This window comes from Carettochelys insculpta, chromosome 5 (assembly GCF_033958435.1).
Source record: "Carettochelys insculpta isolate YL-2023 chromosome 5, ASM3395843v1, whole genome shotgun sequence".
NCBI classification, from domain to species: Eukaryota; Metazoa; Chordata; order Testudines; family Carettochelyidae; genus Carettochelys; species Carettochelys insculpta.
This window is the reverse complement of record NC_134141.1, coordinates 106,151,402-106,176,450: the sequence shown is the minus strand read 5'-3', so window position 1 is coordinate 106,176,450 and position 25,049 is coordinate 106,151,402. Positions and strand designations below refer to the sequence as shown.

Sequence of the window (25,049 nt, the reverse complement as noted above, 5' to 3'; positions counted from 1 at the left end):
CTGATGCTTTAGGGCTTCAAAGACAGGCAGGATTTTCATTTTCTGTAAGACAGTCCTTTTGATAAACTGCTGTATGTAAATAAGCTTCATTAGGCAAATCCACCTTTTGGCACAGGTGTCTTTGCTGCTAGTTATGCTAGATCAAACTCTTGCCAAACATGTCTGTAATCGAATGGATACTCTTTCTAGCACCATCTCCAAAATGAGTCATTGTACCTTTAATTTACCAGATCTTTCTGTGCAGCTTCTGTAAGGTATTTTTTTCCCCAGATTTGAATGTTGACCATCTAAAGCCTCAAAAAGGCCCTTGATGGGGGGTCTTTAAACTTAATTCATATACTAAAATGTCCACCAGACCAAGCTTTCAAATGGTTGATAAATTGCTGTTGCCAGTTCAAAATTGCATACGAATTGTGATGTATAAATGGCAGTAAATCTGTTTTGTCTCCAGCACATTACTGATACTTTTTGTTTCTACAAGATACTGATCTAAAGTAGAATTAAATCCTTATGGCTATAAACTTGAATTTTTTTTAATGTTTTTAGCTGCACTTGTGTCAGTGCATGTTAAATGTTGACAATGGCAACAAGAAAAGCCTAGAATCCTCCAAAAAGTTTTTTTGGAAGTGTCCCAAACTAACAGTGAACATGGATTTGTCAAGACAAGTCACGTCAAACCAGCATAACAGCAGGGTAACAAGTCTTGTGGATGCGGGATAACTTGTCTTTGGTAAAGCTTATGATACTGTCCTGCACGGCCTCCTCATAAGTAAACTAGGGAAATAAAACCTAGATGGAGTTGCTATAAGGTGGGTGTATAATTGCTTTAGCAAACCATTCTTTGGCTGTGTCTACACTACTATATAAATTTGAATTTGTTAATATTGATTTTGTAATTCTGGAATTTATAAATTCGATTTTTGACTATCTTCACCCCCCCCAAACTGCTCCTCACAAAGTCAACTTATCGCTTCCACACTCATTTGGTAAACATTGACTGTTGCAGTAGTGTATTGTGGGAATCTATCCCACAGTTCCCTCATTGCCATAGCATTCTGGGTATGCTCACTGGTCTTTGACATCATTGCCGCACATTGCGTTTTCGTCATTCACCTCGCATGCTAAGCAAATGTCCATTTTCCCATTGGAAGGAAGGAAAAGTAGGCCATCCACAGAGGTGACAAAAAAGTTCACAGAAATCTTTTTCTTCTGTAGCTGAATTCTCAACTGGCCATCTACTGAGTGTTGTCCCACCCCTGCCGCCCCGTGATTGCATCCCATCCCTGAAAATAACACAGGAGCAGACTGTATTCTTAAAGCTAGAAAAAAGAGGATAGAAAAGTCTAGGCAAAAAGATTGGTCTTCCCTCTTCACTATACGGATACTGTCAACACAGGGAATAGAAGTGAAATATCATAAACTGAACTTATAATGGAAACCGGAATCTCAACTGGCCCTCCCCCTGTGTGTTTGGGGGGAATAGGGGTATCAAAGCATAAAGACAGAAGATGTTAGGAAAAAGATTTTATAACAGAAATATCCAACCAGCAGGTGTCTGCAATGGACAGCAAGCCCCCAAAAATATTTTTGGTGGCAGTGGGGAGAGTGGTGCAAACTGCAGCTGCAGATCCCGGTTGAAGTATTCCCCCTCCCACTATCTTAGCCACCAGGAGAGACTTTCCGACAAAACTTCTCTCATCAGGTCTCAGCCAAATTGCCAAGCAGATTGCCGCCCTTTTGACAAAAGGGCCAACCAGAAGCACGGCAGACAGGGCTGCCTGGTGTCCAGAAGCCCTATCTGTCGACAGAAGGCCTCCTGGAACGTCCAGGCCAGCTCTCTGTCAACAGAGACATGATGCCTCGTGGGGAGCGAGATAAGACTTGACAAAAGTGCAGCGTTCTGTTGATTTTACTATCAACAGAATGCCTTGCAAATCTGGATGCTCCCCACGTTTTGTCGGCAAAACTTTCTAGTGTAGATATAGCCTTGTAGTGCCAAAGAACAAAACTAGTATTGGAAAACCGCAGCCTTTTAATTCTCAACGGCGTGTCTCTTCTGTTCTGAGCATTGGTGCTAGACTTCAGGAGATTCTCCATCACTTGTGGCAGTGATAGCAATTAAGTGACTTTATAAGGATAATTGACAAAATTTCAATTCATCATCAACTTTGATCTCTTAATCTTAGTTAATAGTAAAAGTATAGGAATTTGTTGATCTCATACTTGCAATGGGAGTCAACAGTATTGTGATAACGAGTCCTGCCCAAGAAAATGTTACATAAAAATGAGATTGTTGGATCACAAGTTGAAAGAGAAATAAGGCTTCTGGGTCCCTTCAACCTCTCAACAGCAGCTGAGAGGTTACTTTTGCTGACATTGAGGGCCATCATCAGGAGCCTCCAGCCTGCCAGCTCCTGCGTGCTCTGACATCATCACCTCCCTCCCATTAAGATAAGAGCCCTGCAGCAAGCTCTCCTTTGTTAATTTCTTCTATCTTGATATGGTTAAAACAAGAGTCTTCATGCACAGGTGGGAGATGGCATAAGCAAACAGAATTCTGTGAGTCATTCCTGATTATTTGCTGCTGTTGAAAAGGTTGGTAGAGCTTTCACTGGCATGAAGAGTACTATGTACTTGAGGTGTTTACATCCTTCTCCCTTTTAAGGTCAAGGCATCACTGGAGACTGTGTTTGACCTCTATACAGATCTCAAAGGGACCTTGCCAGGTCATCAAGTCCAGTCCCTGCCCTCACAGCAGGACCTACCACCACCCCTGACAGATTGTTTTTTTTAAGATCTCTTTGTCCCAGACCCTGAACTGACCCCATCAAGGGCTGAACTCACAACCCTGGGTTTAACAGGCCAGTGATTTAACCACTGAGCTATCCCTCCCCCTCTAGAAAAACTAGTTCCTGGGGCAGTTCACTGAGTCCCGGAGTAGATGCTGACTTCTAGCTTTGGACATTGAAAGCAATTTTGAATTGGGTTTGAGAGCTTTAATAGATGTTATTGCAAACATTAAAGGAGGGAAAGCTCACTCGTTAGAGCATTAGGGTTGTGAGTTCAATCCTTGAGGGGGCCTTAGAAGGGTCTGGTGCAGGGTAGATTTAAAAAAATAAAATAAAACCTGTCAGGGAAGGTGATAGGTCCTGCTGTGAGGGCAGGAGGCTGGACTTGATGACCTCTCAGGGTCCCTTCCAGCACTATGAGAAATGTGTATCTCCATGAGGGCTTGCCCTGTGAATACATACATACCAGGAATTAACTCTAGTCCTGAACTGTGTGAATGTATGTTCTGTGTTCCTGCTAACTTCCTGGCATCTTGTAAGATTCTGAGGGTGTCTAGCACTGGGGTGTGTTCCAGATACAGTTAACCATGGCAGAAAGCAAGTCAAGCTAAATATTTTATTGAAATTTCATGAGTTTTGAGGCTCCCCTCCCCTCTGCATTTTTCATAGGTTCCATTGAAAATTCCAGCCTAAAACTCACATCATTAAAGACAATGAGCAAAAATACCATTTTCTGTAACTATTTAGAAACTTAGGTTTAGTCCACCTAAGCATTTGATGTTTGCTATGACACAGTTATATCAGCTGGGTACCCAACACTATGTGAACAGCAGGGCTTCCACTGCCTCTCAGGACAGGGTGGCGTTTGTCTGTGTGTACCATTCTAGCAAGTACACCATTCCCTCCTGCTGACAGGCTGGGTCTGTCGGCCTTGCAAGTGGGAGGCTTGTCTGGGATGAACTGTTGGAAGGTCTCGGAAGCTGGGGAGGTGCTTCCTCAGCTGAGAGAAGTATGTAACGTCAGAGTCAGTGAGACTACTGACCAGGGAGTGTGAAGTCTCTGCTCTACAGGCTTCACTGAGAGCCACCTAGCTTTTAGCTCATGTGGTGGAGCACATGGCTTTAGCCCCTAAGATTGCGGGTTCATTCCGTCCTGCCAACAACCCAGGTCTGTTGACCTTGCAAGTACTTGAAGGGCTGATGAACCTGAGTTGTGGGTAGGAGAGAATGAACCTGCAACCTTAGAGGCTAAAGCCCTGTGTTACATCACATGAACTAAAAGCCAACTGCTTTTTAGCTAAGGCTGTAGAGCAGAGACTTCACTCTCCCTTGTCGGTGGTCTCAGTGCTTCTGGGGTTACACTTAGTTTAAGAAACTTTACAAAAGCATGTGCCACTGAAAGGGTCCAGTGTGGATCAGTAGGGGAAGGAAGTACTCCTCCATTCTGTATCCATTCAGACTTCAGATTTTACCCGCCTCTGTCACCATGAGAGTTGCCAGTTGTCCATCACGTCTCTGGGTTATACTCAAGATGTCTAAAGCCCTTTGTTTAGGGTATTTTGCTTACTTTGGGGCTGGTGATAACTCAGAGCCCTCTTGCCTAGTGCTATCACAGAGAATTCCTTTCCAGGTGATTGAGGTGGCTGGTGGGTCTTACATATGTGCTCCAGGTTTAACTGATCACACTATGCAGGGCCGGGAAAGAATTTTTTCCCTTGGTCAGATTAACAGAGACCCCAGAGAAAGGTGTTTTGTTTCGATTTTTTGTTTTTTGCCTTCCTCTGCAGCATGGGGCATGGGTCACTTGCTAAAGTAAACGGTGACTACTCTGTTAACTGAGTCTTTAAAGCATGCTGTTGAGCAATTCATTGACTGAGCAAGAGGCTATACGCCTATTACTGGAGTGAGTGGGTGAGATTCACTGGCCTGCAAGATGCAGGAGGTCAGACTAGATGATCGTGATGGGTCCTTCTGACCCTAGCATGTGTGTCTGAATATACTCCATAAATGCCAACCCATCAAAATAAAAATGTTCCCCAGAACCATTTTTGAAAAAGTTTTCATTGACTCAGTGTAATTGTTGTCCAAGATGCTTCTTGTCAAGAAAGGAGGTCTGGATTGACTTGCTGTGAATTGATTCCAGGCACTTACTCCCACATGCTGAGTTCACTGCCCAAGGGGCATTCCTAGTTTTCTAACCCTTTCTTACGCTGATTGAGTAACCACGGTCAAATGTCTAAAATGCCGTAACAATTCTATGCTGAAACACAAACAAGATTCAGATGGGAACTAAAACAATACTTAGAAATTGTAAGACTTTACCTAAGCTAGAATTTGGTAGAAGGCAGGAAGGGAGTTAATTGGTTCATAGAAAGTTGTTGGGGTTGTAGATTTTGTTTGTTTTTGGGTTTTTTTGGTTTGTTTAAAGATCTTGGGGTGTCATTGAAATACAAAGTTCAGTGCCGTGAACAATGCAATGGAATAGGGAGTGCAGGGTGTAAAAGAAAATTTCAGGTGGGCTTTTCAACTGAAAGGATACGTGTGGGCAGGTAACTGCTCAGTCCGGACTGGTATAGTCAAGGACTGGGGGATATTTCGCCAGGCAGTGCTGTATCTTTATTTTAACAATTGTGTGTGGTTTGTGTGTAGGTATTTGCTTGTCAGGAAATTGTAAATTGAGTTGTTGGCAGGCTAGTGCTGCCTTTTGAAAATCAACCAAGATGTGATGTATACATTTTGGGGGGGGGATGTTCTGCTTTGGTCAGAGATGTTTTCACTCAAGATAAACCCAGACAATGCTGCCAAGTGAGTTCACATTGTACTTCAAGCAAGTTTGCTCAGCAAAACACACTGAATGCAGAGATGACCCTGTACCTGCGAATAGTTGGGGAGCAGAGTGAGGGTAGCTAGCTTCTGCAGGGTTACTGAGCGTGCTGAGTTCAAGCCAAGAAGCAAACTTGGAGGAAGTTGTGGGGAGGGAGGGGGATGTCGAATGACCCTGTCCTCACTGTGCCTTCTCCTTTTGACCGCTTGGAAGAAAAGGGCTGAGAACCACGGTGCTGTTTGCCCAGTGGGTGCACTCTGGTCCTCATGTGCCATGATGCTGTATCTACTAGCTCACTAGTTTTGACATGCACAGCTCTAAACTATTTTCAGACACGTGTGAGTTTTGTAAAGTATTGTCTGATGCCGCTTTCGAGGTATGGGGGGAATTCTCTGCAGAAAAAGCTCATTCTGCTAATGTACATCTTCTTGAGAGCACAGGTGACTGGGCGCCCTTTGTGCCACAAGGACTACAACTACCTTGAAGACACTATGTAGTAATGTTCCTTGTCAAATCTTAACTGCTCTGTCAGTGAAGCAGGTATGGAACTGAGCTATTACCAAACAGCTTGAACACCTGAGGCGGCTGGTGGTGGTGATCAAAAAAATTACCGTTTTTAGCTTTTGAGGCTAAATTTACAGTTCCAGACATGTATCACTCTCCTTTTTCCACACATAAGTCTGATAACATTTTTTCTGACTGGACTGCCTAGTTAACATATAGTGTTCATTCTGTAAATACTTCCAACCAAAACACCGTACCCTATTTGAAAACTCTGCCGCTTTTCCCCATTTTGTCTTTGAAGTATTAATGATAAAAGGCACAGGGATCTAGAACAAACACACACACATTTTAGTTGTGTGTGTCATTGGTTCAGAGTTAATTACGCTGTGCCAAATTTTTATCCAATCGTATGGGAGTGCAGTTGCACGTTTATCAAGAAGCTGCATGAATTTTGCTGTGCATTTCTCTCTGGCCTTTCATCATAATTAAGCTTTGCAGCCCTCTAGAAATGTCATTTTGACTTAATCTTGGGTGCTGCATGAATCTCCAATGGATTAGTATATGTTCAGAATGGTAGAAGCACAGACCTATTGGATGTTTATCCTCTCCTGCAGGATAGATTCCAAATAGTGAGTTATTTTGTTCCTGTGTGCAGTTGGAGCCATCTGCTTTCATTTTCCCCTTGGTGGTCACTTGCTCCTGTGCTGAGGCAGGAAGGCTGAGAGCAGAGCTAGTAAACTCTTTGCACCCACATTAACCCACATTAACTCATGTATCTGATGAAGTGGGTCTTTGCCCACGAAAGTTTATGCTCCAAAATATCTGTTAGTCTGTAAGGTGCCACAAGACTTCTTGTTCTCGAAGCTACAGACTAACACTGCTACCTCTCTGATCCTGGAAAGATGGTTTTCTTTAGCCAGAAAGGATCCCTGTATTAGTGAATACCAAATGTGCCACGATGTCGGACCATAGTACATCCTGGGGGCAAAGCCATCTCTTACGTATAGAGGGAAGGTGAAAGAGTGTACATGAAAGGGCAGGATTTGACTGTGACATTCAGCCAGAATCTAACATTCAAAAATGTGGCCACTTCTCCCAACTTTGTTTTTCTTTGTGTTTGTTGGAATTCAATTTGCAGTCAGGAAGCGGAAAACAAGTTTTGTTTCCTTTCTTTTAAAAGGAAGTTTATTCATGAACAATACATATAAAATGCACCACACTTTGAGGCTCCCAGATGATAACTCCAGCAACAGCAAATATGCAGCTTTTGTCTCAGATGTTTTAGAAAACGTTATGCAACCTGTAAAGAATTATTCTGTGACAAATAAAATCTCTGCAGCCACTCTGCTTATTTCTAAACTGGGTAATCTTCCCTTTTGCCTGACAGCACTAAAATTCCAAAATATCCACTGTTCAGCAAAGCCTGAAATTTTCATTTTCAACCAGTGTGTATTCCCAAGCCAGCACAATTTTTCCTTTTGGGTAGAACTGTGCTGCTTTAAACACAACTTAGTGATTTGTAGGTGTCGGACGTCTTTAGCCGAGAGGATCCATGCCTGTTCAAATAAGATTGAATGCAATGGTTATTGTCTTCTTCAGTAGTAACTTAAAGCACATCTTCCTCTCCTGTTATGATACTGCCCAGGTGTATCTGCTTCCTGTGGGGCTGTGTGCATTTCTTTTTCTCACTACTATATGTGATCTGCTTCAAGCAGTCCTTCACAGATCATAGACTTGTAGTTGGCTTCCACTACATATGTATACTCTTCTTTCCATTTTATTTCTTGCATGGCCTTCCTGTCACCTTCCCAATAACATTTTTCATCTCCTTGCACCCAAGCTGCCATACCTCAGTCTTCAGATGTTAACTGTAAGCAGGACGTGCCAGAAGTCATAGTGTAAGCATTCCAAATTGACTAAGCTTTTGGTAGCCTTGATTTCTGGTTGCCCAAGCCAAGAAACATTGATAAGACTTCAAGAGGACATATGCTCAGCATCCGTCGAAGGAGGCATGGTAATCAGCGTGAGCGGAGAATACTAATAAAGTGCTGCAATGAATATGGAGTGCCTCCTTAGGCTAATTCTCTCTGCAGCAACTTCAGAGTTGCAAACGTGGAAGCGCTGACATGCTGTGTAGTCATGGGTGCTTTGAAGTACTCACACAACTTTGAAGTGACCTTACACCCAAAAATTTTTGTGTAGAGACAGCCAAAGTGTCTCAAATTAGATAGGCAAACACTGAAGCAAAATCACTAGTCAGTCCTGAAAACCTAGGCTCCTAAGTTTTTAGACACAATTTGTAGCACACTACATAAATTATCAGATTGTAAAATATCCATCAGAAATTGAAACAAAAATTAAAAATCTAGACATTTGGAGAAACTTATTTTTCCTGAGTCTCTTAAATGGATCAGTGGGTATAGAGAGCCACACTCACCTCTTCAGTGAGAATTGGAAAACTGTAGCAAATTCAACTCCCTTTCATTCTGACTCATGGGCCCGTTTTTAATTTGTAGTTTTAAATATTGTTCTTTGCTGAACACCTGCACATGTTCACCACACAATGGCACAGAATGCAACAATATTAAAAAAAAAATTATGAGAATTCCTTTTTGTACTTCAGATTGAATGTATCTGAAAACTTTGGTGTACGTGAATTCCTGTGCAGAGAAGAGCTACGATCAAAGTGAATGCACAATGTCTTTTCCCACAAATATTTGAATAATTGAGTTTGCTTTGTGTATGGGTGGCTTCCTTGAGCATCTCCCACCAATATTACGGCAAATAAGTTTGCACGAAAGGGATACTTTGGGAGAGAGTAAAATTTACTCAACTCTTAAAATATTCACAAAGCAAATTTGAAAAATAAATGTGAAGACTCACACCAGAAACCTGGATGATGACTCCCATTTCAAAATACTAATGATTTGAGCCAACTACAAACTAAGAATTACTTGCAGGCATTCAGCAAGTAACTATAATCATGAAGGAACATAAGTTGCTGACAGAAAATGAGCAAACATGTAGAATCTGTAAAATTAATCACCATGATTATTCTGTTAGCTTTGATAATAGTCATATTCATATCTGTTGTGGGTTTTTTCTACATTTGCAAATTACTTATGCAGCATCTTCCTTCTTCCCACAAAGCACCCTCATAATTTTTTTTTTTTTTTTTTGAAAAACACTTCGGCTATTTTGATGCCTCTTCCCTTTGAACTTGATTATTTACTGCATGCATAGTCCTGGTCATCCATGTAAGTGGCATGGCATGCGGAGATGTGCTGTCTAAATCATTTGCACTGTCAAGTGCTGCTTTTAGGTACCTGGTTGCATTCTGTAACCTGAAAGGAATTGCTTTCCTCTCCCTACCACCTCATTTGATTCTTTTTCTGCAGTCTGTTTTTAATCTACATAAAACAAAACAAAAAAGTATGCACTTGGATATTTTTGTTATATTTGGCACAGTCCCTTATACAAACAAAATCTGTATGTATATGATGATGTCATGATGCCGCTGATTTTAGCCAAGTTATTACCATGTGGGTGTTTGATTCTGATGAATAGTGTCCAAATGGAAACAAACTGAGTGTGTTCTTCATGCATTTTCTAAGCTTGGGTAGCTATGATCTAATTGTATATCTACGCAAATGTGTTTAATTCTGTTTTTAATATTTGTGAAATGTACTGGCTCAGACAGAGGTGTTGATAGAAATCCTATCTAGCTGCTTCCCTCCCCCAGGCATTTTTACCAGAATACTGAAAAATATTTTCATCTGGAAAATCTTATAAATAAGTTTGTTCATTCGCCAGTTAGTACATGAGTCTTTGTTTTTTATTTTAATATATATCACCTTCCAGCCATACATTCGTTTAATGTTCTTTGCTATATTTTCAGAAAGGCTTAAATTTTATTTGTTATTTGTGGTAGTGCTGGGCACCATGATGGATGTGTTTGGATATTTCTGTGTTGCCTAAGAATAGTTTAAAGCCAGACCAGTGCATGCTGGGCTTCTGCCCTGAAGGCCAGCAATGCTAGGTCTGATGGGGGTGAGAAGGTAGTTCCTTATGATCTAGGACTAAGTCCTGCAAGCTTCTGAGCTCTCTGCACCCATGCTTAGGTGTTCTGCTAAAGCATGGTTTCCCAAACTGGGGGGGGCATGAAGAAATTCCAGGGGGACATAAGGCAACCCAGCCCCCCCGCATTCCCCTCATCCCAAGAAAGAGCCAGCCTTTGCTTCCAGCTCTCAGCCCCTGCCATTTTATGTGCATGACCCAGTACAGCTGCTATAAAAAGCAGGCAGCTGGCAAAGACCCACATGGAGCTATCTGCCTCCTGCAAAGGTGGGTGAGTGTGGGCTGGGGGGGGAGGAGGAAGATGATGGCTGGCCCTGTTGGCTGGTGGTTGGGCATGTGGCTGGCCCGGGAGACCCGGGGCTTGGGCAGGCGGCTCTGGCACGGTAGGTCTTAGGCAGCTGGTGCGGGAAGTTCTGGCGGCTGGTATGGAGGTCAGGCAGCTGGCCAGCTGGGGCTGCACCAGGCGTCCACAAGGGGCCAAGAAAAACTATTTGTGCTTATTTTTAATTTTAAATAACGTTTGTGTATATTTTAAATTATTAATTGAATTTTTTGTTAAAAGGGAGATTGGATGATGGTAAAGAAGAGGTCGAGGGGGCGTGAGGGTTTCTCAAAAATAAGAAGGGGGGCGTGATGCTGAAAAGTGTGGGAACCGCTATGCTACAATGATCTGCACCTTATAGGACCTTATTCTTTGGTCTTTCATCTCTACTGAGATTTTTATTAAAGGCTGCAGTTTAGTGCCTATTAGGATTTATTTTTGTCTGCTTTTGTGAATACTCTTTCCCATCCACAGTGTGGTGTATTTATTCATGGAAGCGCCTGCAGAGCCAGTATGAGACAGGGCAGCAGCCCAATAAGTTAGGTGCTCTACCCTCTTGAAAGAAAAAGTCACGTTACAAAGAACGTGTGGAATATGCTTATGCTGAGAGGACAGTGAAGTGGATGAGTTTATTATTCATAGCAATAACAGTCAAGCTACAGGGGAAAGACAAGGCGATTAATGTAGGTTAGACCCATGTTTTAAGGTAAGAAGCATTGCAGATGAACAATGGACTTAATCACAGTCAAAACCATCGCATAAACCACTTCCAAACTCGACCATTGTCAACCAGTTAGCAACTGTTGCCTTCATTAACCTCTCAGTAGAACCATTTGTACAATATTTATGTACGCTTTATTCTGTACGGCTGTGGGATATTGTGTTGCTGTTTGGTTACTTACCCACTATTTCTGTTGTTTGTGTTACTGTGCTGCTTAGGAGTCCTAACAGTTTACCCAGATCCTGGTGTGCTACGTACAGGCCTTGTTCAGTGAACTGATGCCTGCTTAGAAACAAATTCCTGCTGTCTTCCTTTAAATATTAAAACTACCATGCAAAATGTGAACACTTAAATGGAGTAGTTTGGTATTTCGGGAGTGGGGTGAGGGACGATGATGTTAATTTGCCCTTTTGATCCTAGAAAGTCTGTTGTTCTCATCAGGTGAGGTTTGTGATATTGATAGAAATCAAACAATTTTAGAAGACTACCAGGAAGCTACTTACCTACTGGAGTTTTGGTTTCTTTACAGTTGCTAGCATGCTTGCTAAGCTGCCGCCATCTCTCTCTCATTTGTAGTGGTTTGGGATTAGCTTGAACCACCTTTGTCCTTTCAGTTTGGGCTTTACCCACAAAACTTTTGGTCCTGAGAAATGTACAGTCACCTGACTGCTAATTGCTGTCCAACTTATTCATCAACTAGGTATGCACAGCCATTTTGTAATGAAATCACTCAGAATACTGAATGTGTCATGCAACTCATTTTTGTAGTCAAATTGTACGTGCTCTGTATGAACTCTTGCAGTTTTGAAGACCACCCCCCGCCATCTCTTTCTTTCTGCTTTCCATCTTGCTTTAGGTCACATGACATTCCTCAGTAAAAACCACAGGGCTGCCTGTTCACAGGACTGTCTGTAAATCCTGAAACACCAAAGGTGTTCTGTGAAGTGGTTGGATAGATTGCAACTACTGCTCTCTGCTGTTTAGTTAAATCATTATCCATTACTTCTGTTGAATGGCGGCTTCTACAGCATAATAGATGGTGAAAAGCAAAACCCCAAACTAGAGAATATTTGTAGCACAGGCTTGTAACTCTGCAATAGCTGTTGTCTCTTGGTAACTTACTGAGGATAGACAAGCTGTACAAATAGGTTGTTTGCTTCTGCTTGAGCACCAGTCCAGGCCTCACTGATTTTAGTTGGATCAGGACTTGGTCTTTAGCTTACAAGTTGGATAGGAAGTGACGTGTGTAATGTAGTTGGTTAATAAGTTATCCTGGGCAGAAGAATAGATGCGGAAGGAAAATGCTTTTAGGTATCACACATTCATTATTCCCCTTGGGAAATGCTTAAATGATTTGAGGGATGCAAAATGGAAAAGCTGAACTATTTGGTTTACTATTGCTGATGAGAAGGCAACGTTAAACTCATCTGTGTGTAAATTGTGTTTCAGTTTTCATCTGGCTGCTGCAAAAGGACATGCTGAATGCCTCAGAATTATGGTGACGCATGGTGTGGATGTTACATCACAGGACGGTACAGGTACATTTGCTGAGAGCCTTTGCTATGTGTTTTAAATAGGACAAGATTTAGGCTTAATTTACACTACAAAATTTTGCTTAATATGTCAGAAGTGTGGAAAAAAATCACCTGCCCCAGCTGATGTAGCTGTGCTAGCAAAAATCCAGTGTAGGCGTAGTGCTGGTGGTGCTTTAACTGGCATGCCTCATGTTATTCAAGAAATTGATGTGACTACACCAGCAGAACTCCTGTCAAGCTGCTTAAGCTGTGCAGACAAAGGCTCTGACCAAAGTTGAGTTTTCAAAATGAGAAGTCTGCATGTGCAGACTATGCTATGCTATGCTGTTGTGAAAAATTGACCGTTTGTTCCCTTTTGTATTTGTTAGGTGCTTTGCTGCTCATTTGCATTCATCTTTTCTCAGTTTGATAAAGCAATTGCAGCAATCATGTACAAAGACATAAGCGCACACGCTGATGTCATAACTCGCACCTCCTGTCTTGAAAATTTCAACCTCAGGGTTATAAAATTAAACATGTGACTGGACTCAAAATTATAAAACAATTGATAGTTCTCTGGCATAAAACTTGCTTTTAACTTCAGGATTCTGCATCATTTAAAGATTTTTAGGCTTTACTTTTATGTGTATTCAGACTCTCGACCCCATTAACCATTCTGGAATGGCAGCAGGGTATTTGGAGATACACATCTCATAGAGCTGGAAGGGACCTCGGGAGGTCATCAAGTCTAGTCCCCTGCCCTTGCAGTAGGACCAAGCACCATCCTTTTCTTACAACTCTGGATTTAGGAGGCCGCTGCTCAAACCACTGAGCTATCCCTCCTCCTTAAGGAGTGCTGGCTGACTGGTGGGAAGCTGAACTGAAAGCAGACCTCAGAGTTATTTACCCTAATGCGTTTTTGTTCTTGGTCCCTGTGCCTTTTATCATTAATACTTCAAAGACAAAATGGGGGAAATGTGGCAGAGTTTTAAAATAGGGTACAGTGTGTTGGTTGGGAGTATTTGCAGAATGAACACAGTATGTTAACTAGGTAGTTCAGTTTGCCCGAAATGACCTTGTTGCACAATAATAGTCTTCAAACGTTGGGTGGACTAGTTCAGTTTCTGACTAAAACACCCATGTGATGGGTCAGCTTTCTTACACATGGCAGAGTACTTATCGTATTTTCTCTGTGAATGTGGAGGAAGAATTCAAATTATACATGTAAATTCTGGAGAATTATTTAACTTTGAAACTGTATGTACTGTATAGCAGGTATAAAATGTGACCTAAACTTTCACTTTAGGGTACTGTTTCAGGACTGATTAATTCATTCATAATTTTGAAGGATGAGCAGCCATTTTCCAAAGTGATGCTTGTTTCAGTTTCAAGAAACTTTGCTTTGGTAGTGCTGTCTTATCCTCTGTATAGTGCCACTGACCACTCAAACAATAGCTCCTGTGTATCAGTATTAGATTACTGGCTCTTGGCCACTTCTTTCTCTTCATAGTTAATGATGTTCTGACTTTTTTTCTTTCTGACTTCTGTTTCTTCTGAGGCTATACTCATGAAAAATGATGAGATATTGCACTGTCGTTCCTATAAACTGTATTGCATTGTTAGTCAAATAGTATTGAGAACTTACAGATTCATAAAACTGTCAGAAACTGAGTCTACAGAGTGTCTGTCTATGATGTGTGTTACAGGTGGCCTTCTCTGCCTGATCCACACAAGATACAAGTCTGTTACAGCCCAAGCTAGAGGTTCCTGGTTTTTTAGCTCAGGGTGTAGCAGCTTCTGCTTTTAGCTCTGGGGGTTCCTGACTCATTCCCAAGCTGTCTCAAAAACACTTGCTGAACATATCTATGCAGAGTTCTGGAGAGATCGAAGGGAAAATGCATGCCTGTAAGCTCAAGAGTGAGTTACTTATTTTTTCTAAAACAAAAAAGCAGTCATGTAGCACTTTCAAGACTAACAAAATTATTTATTAGGTCATGAGCTTTCGTTGGACAAACCCACTTCTTCAGATCATAGACTTACTAGACCAGAATATTGAGTCTGTTCTGGTAAGGCTACGATCTGAAGAAGTGGGTCTGTCCCACGAAAGCTCATCAACCTCATAAATTATTTTGTTTAGTCTTTAAAGCGGTACATGACTGCTTTTTTGTTTTGATAGAATGCAGTCAAACACTGCTATCTCTGTCATTATTTTGTTTAAATGCACCCAAATACTGTGACCTACATAGGGTATTTAATGTGCCAGTTTCTGTTGTGCTGAGCACAATATTGCTTTTTTTAAAAAAAAAAAAAATATATACTCACAGACTTTGTTTCCCATTCAAGGAAGGGGGAAAAAACAAAACAAAACCATGAACTAGGGTAGTTGGACCAAATACATCTTTTGGGTGTTAAGTAGATTTCTGTCTGGGAGGATTCTTATAAGGATCAGCTGTACTGGTCAGACCAAAGGTGTCTCTAGGCTGGTATCCTGTCTTCTGACAGTGGCCACTGTCAGAAGTTTCAGAGGGAATGAACAGAACAGGTTATCGTCAAGTGATCCATCTCCTGTTGCCCATTCCCTTGCAAATCTTACGTAAGGATTACTTGGTCTCCTCTGTACAGGATCATAAATTGGCATTATTTTGTGGCCCTTGAACTGAACAATAATCTCCACTTTTGAAATAAGACTTAACTATTTTCAGTCTGGTGTGGACTCTTCTTTCCCCAGACTCCTCTTTGGTACTGCTGGGGTGAAAACAGTATATAAGTTCATCTTTGTTGTGCAGTTCATAATTCTGAGTACTTCAGTTGCTTTGTTTTTATTTATTTAGGACACACAGCTTTGCATCTTGCGGCAAAGAATAGCCATCTGGATTGCATTAAGAGGCTTCTCCAGGTAAAGTAAAAGAAAACCGAGTTTTAGCTCACTTTAACGTATGTTCAGTAGTTCACTTGCTCCTATGTTAAATATGGATCTTTTGGTGGGAACAAGTGGTCAATCTAATCATCAGCACCAGAATCCCACATTCTCAGCTTTAGGGCCCTTCTTTTGTGGTTTGCACCCACTGTCTAAATCAGTGAAGGATAATCTGGTCTCCCCACTGGCGTATTAGGGTTTGGAACTTGCTCCTCCCACCTCCAAACCCATTTGACTGACAGTCTTCAGGATGGATTCCCTGAAAATTGCAAGGTCTGCCTAATTTCATGCTCTTTCCCTAAGGTAGCAAGTAAGGAGGATTGTGGATGGGGGGAATAAACGTGACAGGCACGGTAGCCTGCTTGCCCAGGAAGATGGTAGAATGGAAGGAACCTGTAACAAATTTTCAGTGGGGGCAGTGACTCTAGTCATGACACTTTGCTGAAGGGACAGGAGCGGAGGACTTATATGGTCAGAGTGACATGAGCTGGGAGTCAGTAGAATGGATTTTGCAGAGGGAGAAGGTCAGAGGCATGAAGATGGAGGAGCAAGTAGCAAAGAAACCCTCTGGCTGAGCCAGCAGAGGACAGTGTGAAGTTGGGAACTGAATTTTGTAGATGGGTTCTGCAGATGGACAGTCGTGGGGTGATGTTAAAGGAGAGAAGATGACAGTTTGAAGGAGAGTTTGGCTATTGAGAGATGGGACCAAATTGTTAATGACTGTTATAATGGTAGCATAGTCAGTGGCATTCAGCTGTTTCTGGTCATACTGCATGTTGTAATGGGTGACTTCATCTACTGGTGGTGGTTGGATTTTGGTGGAGGGGTATTAAAGTAAACATTCACTCATTCAGCTGCTGTGGAAGCTCATTTGTAAACCATTAGAAACTAGTGTGTTAAAAGTGCAAAAAAAAAAAAAAAGGTAGCATTAATTTGTTCATGCTCAGATCACACTCCTGTTCCTTTGGGGGCTTGTGCAGTGTGATGTAAGTTGTTGCAAATGTGAGGGAAGCATAAGATCAACTTGAATTTAACTTCAAAGACACAAAAAGACTAGATACATACCTCTAAAACTTTAAATGCATTGGCTTACATTTTAAATATGTTGGATTCCTTTATAGAAGCTGGTAATATATTTGTAACTGAGCCAACTTACCAACCAGTTTTACTACAGTTTATAGATGTTCTGTGCTTTGAGAAGCTTGAAGCTAATAGTTTTCATTAAAAATATTAACTTTATTCTAATGCACAATGTTACTGATGCATACACTGAATGGCTCTTGTTTAAGGACTGTAAGATATGTTCCTCTAAGTCTGATGGTAAAAGCATTACAGAAGAGCCAGAATTTTAAGATTATTCAGTGATGGCTGTTGACATTTTGAAAAAATCCCCAAAGAGGTGGATTATAATTGTTTTACTATTTTAATAGTCAGTTTGTTTAAGATATCTGAAGTTGCAGCATGCATGTAATTGACTTATATTATTTATACTCTTTGTTAAAGAAAGTGTAACCAAAGTGTATTATAAAATAGGTTTGCTTTGGTTTTTTTAGATAGAATTTGGAGGTGGGGTCTTTTTTCTGAGTACTCTTCACCCAAGACTACCAATTTATAGACTGCTCTGAATGTATAATAATCTTTATCCTTCAACTTTTGTTCTTCATCATTGGCCGGGAGGGTCATGGGATCATGTGTTCCTCTCAAGAGTGTTGTCTTCCATGCTGCCAATGCATATGTTTCAGCATAGGGGATGCATGCTAATGTAGTCAGGGTTTACACAGAGGAAAACTATCCCTTCTAATGATTGACCCAGTGTTTGATTATTTTTTCTGGACTGGGACATCTCTGTAGTTCACAGAGCTGGTTGTCTGCAGAGGTCATCTCTCTGCAATTTGCAGCAAACAAATCCTTTATGTTCTTGTATTTCTCTCTGAGCATTTTCTTTGTCTTTCTACAGTCTAAATGCCCAGCAGACAGCATTGACAACTCTGGAAAAACACCATTACATTACGCGGGTAACTTTTCTATTGAAAACTTGTTATCCACTCTCTTATTCTCGCATTTACACCAGCTTGGACATTTTGAACTAAAGCTTGATAAGTGCTAAACACATAAGTTCAATAACTCCTTCTATAATTTTCATGCTGTGATTAGAAAAGTAGTTACAACATGCCTTAAAGATGTAGTTACAACATGCCTACAAGATGCCTTAAAGTGAGTTCTGCTTCTCTTTACTGACAGAACTGTATTTCCATCACTATTATTTTTAAAAAAAATCTTCTTTGTAGTTTCATGGCATTGTTTTAATGTTTTCTACAATTACAGTGAACTCCCTGCTTAAATCAGTAGCATCTCAGTTTTCCTAACTGTAGTGACGTATGGCCAGTAGACTTCAGCATTGCCACATTTCGAAGAAGTAAATGAAACATAATGCTTTTAAAATAGTGTACAGGTGTCTCCATGAAAGAACCAAGAGCGGAGATGGTGTAATATATTAAGGGTCAAGTGGTTCAGGTGTTTTAGCAAATAGACTATCTTCTTATGCTACCAGATTACTAGTTAATTTTAAAATAAACTTGCTTTTCACAATTCATGCGCTTTGTATTCTTCCAATCCCCGTCCTACTTGGACAGTGAAAAAGAGAAATTAATTTGATTTGTTAGTTCTCAAACACTTTGGTTGCAAGTAACGCCGAGGAGCCTAAACCTATGCAAATACCCTTTCTGTGGATTTTTTTTTTTAAAGAGAACCTCTATTTGTTCAGTGTGAAAGTTGAACTCTGGTGCTCAGATCATTGTTGCAGAGACAGTAATCATTAAAAATGTATTCAGTTGACTTACTCTTTTTTTTTCTCTCCAGCTTCATGTGGCAGCCTTCAAGTAGTTCAACTTTTGTGTGAGCACAAATGCCCAGTTAATGTCAAAGATTTGGTAGGTACTTTATCTCATTGACCACTTTAAAATGATTTTCCATCTTTCAAGATGACGGATTTCTTTTACAGCAGTTCCTAAGCAATACTTTTCTAAGTTCTCTTATTTTCTTTGGGTTGTGAGGGAGTTGCCTTTAGAGTCAGCCTGCTGGTGCATAACTGGCAAAGAAATGCTTTATCATATAATGAAAAAAGACCTAATTTCCTGCTCAGAAAACCGAACAATTAGTACTTGTGAAACTGAAACAAATAGATATATGGCCATGATCCAAAGCCCACTGGAACATGTTGGAGGTTTTTCTATTGACTCTGGTGGGCTGTGGTTCAGGCACATGGTGTGGGCAAGTCCTGGCCAGCCAGTCTCTTCCTTTCTCTCCTGTATTACTTACTGTTTATTACTGTAGGACCTAGGAGCCCTCATCATGGACCAAAACCCTGTTGCATTAGGCACTGTACAAACACAGAGGAGAAAGCATTTCCGTCCCGCAGAGAGTTTGTAATCTAAGTATAAAACAGGGAATAACAGATGGTTACAAACAAGTTGACAGAGGAATACAAGGAAGCAATGAGACACTATTGGTCAGCATAGTACGCTGTGGTGTCAGCCATGCCATCAACCTGTTATCAAGCTTTTTATAGTTTTCACAGCTGATTAAAAGTCTAGTTCCCAATTCATTGTAATAATTAGCCTGTCAGGAGAAAATTTCCAGAAGACATCTGAGGACTATCCCATCTCTAGTGTAAAAGAAAATGAAAATTTCCTCTTTATTGGAAAAAGGTATTAAATGAGTACCATGTGCCAGTCCTTCGCCTTTCCAATGTTTGTAAGGCAAAGGTAGTAGGTATAGTGAGGCCTTGTGTGTGTTTGTGTTTTGAATTTGAGGGGCAGAATCACCTCTTTTGTGGCACAGATTATTTTGATAGAGGGATAGTGAAAAGCACAGCCTGGACTACACCCTTGAGCTTACCTAACTAAGACACAATACACTGCACGTATAACTTGCATATACACAGCAACACTGAATACTTGCTCAGATTGTTGTGTAGAATAAAGGTTTTGCATTATAATACTGGGGAAAGAAATGGTCCATGTTCCTCCTTAGCTAGATGTAGTTCTTTTGTGGTGCTATGGAATTTCCTGGTCTCAGTGGAAAAATGCTTTGTGAACCCAAGGGTGTAGATAAAGATTGTTCCATGAGTCGGAGCGTGTCTTTCGCTTCAATGTTTGTGGAGGTGGAAAAAAACATGCTACCTCCTGTAAATTTTTTTTTTAAGGACTAGCTAATAGGAGACCAAATAATTTATGTCCATCTCTGTATCTTTGGCCATTTTATGACTTTGGCCTCTATTACCATAGCATCTGAGCACCTTTCCATGTCTAACTTATGTTCACAACAGCCCTGTGAGGAGGGGAGGAGCTGTAACAGATATGTAATTTTTATAGAGTGAGAGCTGAGACAGACAAAGTACTTAGTTTCTGCCCTAGGTCATATAGGACATCTGTGATGGGAACAGAAAATTGAATCTCAGTTTTTCAGAGGGCCTAACCACTGGACCATCCTTCTGCTCTGAATCTGTCAAGACATTGTGGGTGTGTTCTGTAAATACTTAAGGTTTCAGATGAGTTAATTTAAATTAGTTTATGAATGTCCATGGGTAAAACAAATCATTGAGTGGAATTCAAGATTTTTGGGTCCTCCTAAAAATATTATATGTGACAGATGACTGTTCAGACACATGCCATAGTTCCGGCAGTAAAAATACTCATCCATGCTCTCTAAATTCAGTATAATTTCTCTGATCAGAGAAAGTTTTTCTTTTGTAATTGCCACTCTTGGTTTTTGGTCTGTCACAAAACTTAGACACAGAATTTGTCTCACTTGGGCTATGTCTACACTAGCCCCAAACTTCGAAATGGCCATTTACATATTCAGCGCCTCATTAGCATGCAGGCGGCCACAGCACTTCGAAGTAGGCGGGGTCCTTTTGAAAAGGACCCCTGTCAGGACGAGCCGCGCAGCGGCGAGCCGCGTCAATTTCGAAGTCCCCTTATTCCGATGAGCAGATGGGAATAAGGGGACTTTGAAGTAGGCGGGATCCTTTCGAAAAGGAGCCCTGTCGGGATGAGCTGCGTCAATTTCAAAGTGCCACGGCCGCCCGCATGCTAATGAGGCACTGAATATGTATTTCAGCACTTCATTAGTAAACTTCGAAATGGCTATTTGCATGGCCATTTCGAAGTTTGGGGCTAGTGTAGACACGGCCTTGAAGATTTATCTTGAGCAAACAATTGGCCTTTTGAGATTCTTTATCTCATTGAAGTTTAAATTCACCACTTATTGCAGAAACATTTCTTAAGATGCTAAATGATTTATCTAGGACCTAGTAGATCTTGTGACCTGCTGTAGCATTAACCAAAGAGCAAGGGGAGAATAGATAACCAAAAGTGTTCCTAAAACTATCTTGACTGATATCTTTGTGGTTTCTCAGACAAGGGATTAAAAAAAGCCACGTTACATTGCTGCTTGTTTCATAACAAATGAAGGAAGAAAAATCTATTGTTCATGAAGGAGAAATTGTACTGGATGTGCCTTATAATTCATGCTTTGTAGAAACAAGGGCTAGTTAATGTTTACATATAAATACATTTGTTTGTAGGGGTGTTTTTTGGGGGAAGGGCATTAGATGGATGGCTGAATTCATTCTTGTTCACAGTTTCTTAAATATGTTCCTAGGATGGGAATATTCCCCTGCTCCTGGCAGTACAAAATGGCCATGCTGAAGTATGTAGACATCTTCTGGACCATGGTGCAGACATCAATTCCAGGGACAAAAACAGAAGGTACAACAACATAGCTTTGGTATATTCATTATATTGGCTTTTTGGAATTGAAGGGGGTAGGGGAGTTCATCCAGACTTCCCTTAGAACTGTCAGGAACAGTAAACATTTACAGTGGTATGGGAGGATTTAAGCTGGCTTTGAGAGGAAGGCTTGATGCATGTGCAGAGAGTTGTGGCTAAAGTGAAATTTGAAAGGGTAAATACATAGAGCAAGGTGGCCCCTTTAAGACTGACTTGTGACATCTCAAGGGGTATAAAACAGGAGTAGCTCACCCTTTAAAATCCCTGCTACAGGAATCTGGCCAATAATATGCGTGCACGCTCTTTTGGAGGCTCTTTGCTTTTCGCCACTGGATTTTTTTTCCCCCCCATGGTGACTGACTTGAGTCAATATTTCCAAGTTGGCTTCAATAAGTAGAAGACATGGTTCCAGAAGGACCTTTCCTGTCTTCAAAGGCCATTGAAATATGGTAATGATGAAATGTTGGAAAACTGCAAGAGAAGACCGAACAAAGGATTCAGTGATGGAAATGCTGGCTTCTCTATAGCTGCACCATTTTGTAACACTGAATGTTTAGGGTCCTTATATGTCAAAATGGCTTTCGAAAAAGAGCATACCAAGTGTGTATTTCCAATTTTTTGTACAACTTTGTTGATGGAGTTTACATTTTTAACTGTATGAACCCTTTTAGAAACTAATATTTGAAACTGCCAGAGCAAAATGGACAGCTGGCATTTACATAGTGTAATGCACAATAAGATGATCTAAAACATTTTAATCTTCCCTGGCAGCATATGAGACAAATAAGAGTTTGCCCTTACTTTGGACTGATACAGACTAAGTGAAGCAGAGCTGTTTTTTGTTTCCATCTTTTCCTTTGTCCAGTTGTTGAATGGCTTTGTCCTCATTTTGACCCTACAGCACTGTCCATATGAAGAAATCTCTTTCTTTCCCTTTCTCTTGCAAGTTTTCTCTTGACTCTGTGGAAAACCTTGAAAGTTCATTGTGTGAGAGTGTTTCACTCTTCAGTGGACAGCAGAGTTGTTGCGTTCCTGCTTTTTTTAGAAAACAGTATCAGTGAATAGAAAGGAGGAAGATGGTACTAAATGTTTTTCCGTTTTCCTTTCCATCCTCTCCTCCCTATATGAAGGTTGTACTGGTTGAACATATTGTATATTTGATTTTGTGAGGATAGGTATTACTAACTTACATATATTCTTTTTGATATGAAAATGTAAGAATTTTGTGGGGTGGGAGAGAGTCCAACTTGGCTGCCTGTCCAAATTCTAATTGAGAAATTCACTGCCCACCTAAAATCATCTGTACAATTTCACTCAAATCGGATAGTTTTCGTTTTCCTCCCTTGCACTACTGTTTAAAACACAGCAGTGCAACTGCCATCTCTCCACCAAATTTCCACCCTAAAACCATGGCTGAATTTCAGTGGTGGATGAAAGGGTTGCTGTATTATTTTTACAGACATTGGAGGAAACAATTCATTGCCAGGATCATTTGCCGTTGTCTGTTTCTTTCAGAGCATAAACTAGAAACCAGCAATCTATAAGATACCCATTTCAGCTTGAAAATATATCTTGCACTGCAGAGTTAAAAAATACTACAGGTTGAACCTCTCTTGTCTGACACTCTTGTCCAGCAACATCCATGATCCGGTATGGCTTTAGTTAGCCAGATGGCCACTAATCCTGGGTGTGGCCAGGTTTCCGACAGTCCCATACAGTTTGTTTACAGACAGCAATCCTGGCTGTCAGTGTTCTGTGCAGTTATTTAGCTGCAATTTACCCCAAAATGTCTTCTAAGAGCCCAGTAAGCAGTAGAAGTGTTGGTAATACTACCAGACAATACTGACCTCCCATGGTCTGGCAAAATCTTTGATTCAGGTCTCAAGGGTGCCAGACTGGAGAGGTTTAACCTGCAGTATGAAGTAAAGTGATTTTGATAAAATTCTTAATTCCTGCAAGTAACTTGGAAGGATTAAAACATATATAGCGTAATCTTGGTGCATGCAATCCACCATTCCAAGCCCTAGACACGGTTTGTAGGTTGCCTAGCCTTTGAATTGACTGGTAAGCCTTTAGAAGGATAACATTTTGGATTTGTAGATGTTTGACCTGTCCTCCATAAGTTAACTGTGCCTGTCACTTACTCTCACAAGTGGCTTTTCGATTTATTTTGCTTTCTGGGTGAAATCATGATTTGCATCCTCATACAAAGAACGAGTAGCTTTGTTCAAATACATACCCTTGTACTGCACCATGACTTTCAGGGCTGTCATCTGATCTTGGCTCTGGCACCTGACAGACTTTTAATCAGAACCTAGTTCTGTGCTACTCCTTTTGAACACTGGACAACCTGCCGATAAAAGCTGTCCATCAGATACATCCTCTTGGAAGAGCAGTGATGCAGCAAGGTTCAGAATGCCAAGTTCCTCAAAAAGGGCCCAGAGAGTGGGCAGAGCATGTGGAGAAATAGAGAGAAATTATGCATGTGGACCTTCAAAAAAAACTTCACTTTTAATGATGATTATCTGTGCCTTTTTCATAATATTTAGTCTCAAAGTATATCTGTGTTAGTCTGTAGCTTCACAAAAACCAAGCAATCCTGCAGCACCTTAAAGAATAACAAATTTATTTATTAGGTCATGAGCTTATCTGAAAATCTGAAGAAGTGGGTCTTGCCCACAAAAGTTCATGACCTAATAAATATGTAGGTCAGTCTTTAAGGTGCTACGCGACTGTTTGTCGTTCATGATATTGTTCCAAGGAAGTCATGTGACAAAGCTACTGCCCTGTATGTGGAATTTCACACTTTGCCTCTATGTGGTGTTCTCTAGAACTGCTTTGATGCTGGCTTGTGAAGCTGGAAGCCTTACAATTGTGGAAGCCTTGATTAGAAAGAGTGCTGACATCAACCTCATAGATTCCCTTGGATATGATGCCATATATTACTCAAAGCTCTCTGAAAATGCAGGGATTCAGAGCCTCCTCCTGTCGAAGATCTCTCAGGATGTGGGTATGTGAGAGGAAATAACCTGCAATGTGTCAGTTTTAATGGACCAGATCTCTCTCCAACAGGAAGGGAATTTACTTTTTGCAGTAACTTGAAATGAGCTAGTTCTTAGGATGATTCCTAGGGCTGTTTAACTTAATACTGCACCCAACTTCTAGAGGCTTCCCAAAATACAGAAATGATCCCTGCTCCAAAGAACATGTAAAATAGTAACCAAGGGGGCTATCAGAGTGATAAGGAAGAGGAGGAGGAAGAACAGAGGGGAATTCCTAGAGTAACATAACAAGATCTAGTACACAGCGTGGAGTTGGGTTTTTTATTCTGCGAAAGAAATAAGTTACCGAACTTAGCTGGTTGATTTTATTTACACTTCCCAGTGATGGATATCCAGGAGAGACCCTAGTCTAGTGATAGTGGCCTTGTGGACACTCTCAGAAAGCGTATTCCAAGCATGGAGCCAGCATGAAAGAAATGCGTGGGACTTATTGGAGAAGCAGACAAATGGGATATCAAGGCTTGCATTGTATTCAGTGAGGAGTGTGGTGATGATGGGGGTCACAGAAAGAGATGATTTGCCTTTTTT

The 25,049-nt window shown here is 40.9% G+C and overlaps 1 protein-coding gene across 4 annotated transcripts in view; it reads left to right on the top strand.

Moving 5' to 3' along the window:
* The window catches only part of RAI14 (retinoic acid induced 14), a 131,722-nt gene that overhangs the window by 90,220 nt on the left and 16,453 nt on the right, over window positions 1-25,049 (top strand). For 3 of the 4 annotated variants that reach the window (XM_074995692.1, XM_074995690.1, XM_074995691.1), the window contains exons 4-9: window positions 12,686-12,774; window positions 15,582-15,646; window positions 17,625-17,682; window positions 18,527-18,597; window positions 21,332-21,438; window positions 24,291-24,469. In XM_074995692.1, coding sequence (XP_074851793.1) covers window positions 12,686-12,774; window positions 15,582-15,646; window positions 17,625-17,682; window positions 18,527-18,597; window positions 21,332-21,438; window positions 24,291-24,469 — 569 coding nt within the window. The remainder of the gene's footprint in view (window positions 1-12,685; window positions 12,775-15,581; window positions 15,647-17,624; window positions 17,683-18,526; window positions 18,598-21,331; window positions 21,439-24,290; window positions 24,470-25,049) is intronic. The other variant, XM_074995693.1, reaches the window with a different exon arrangement.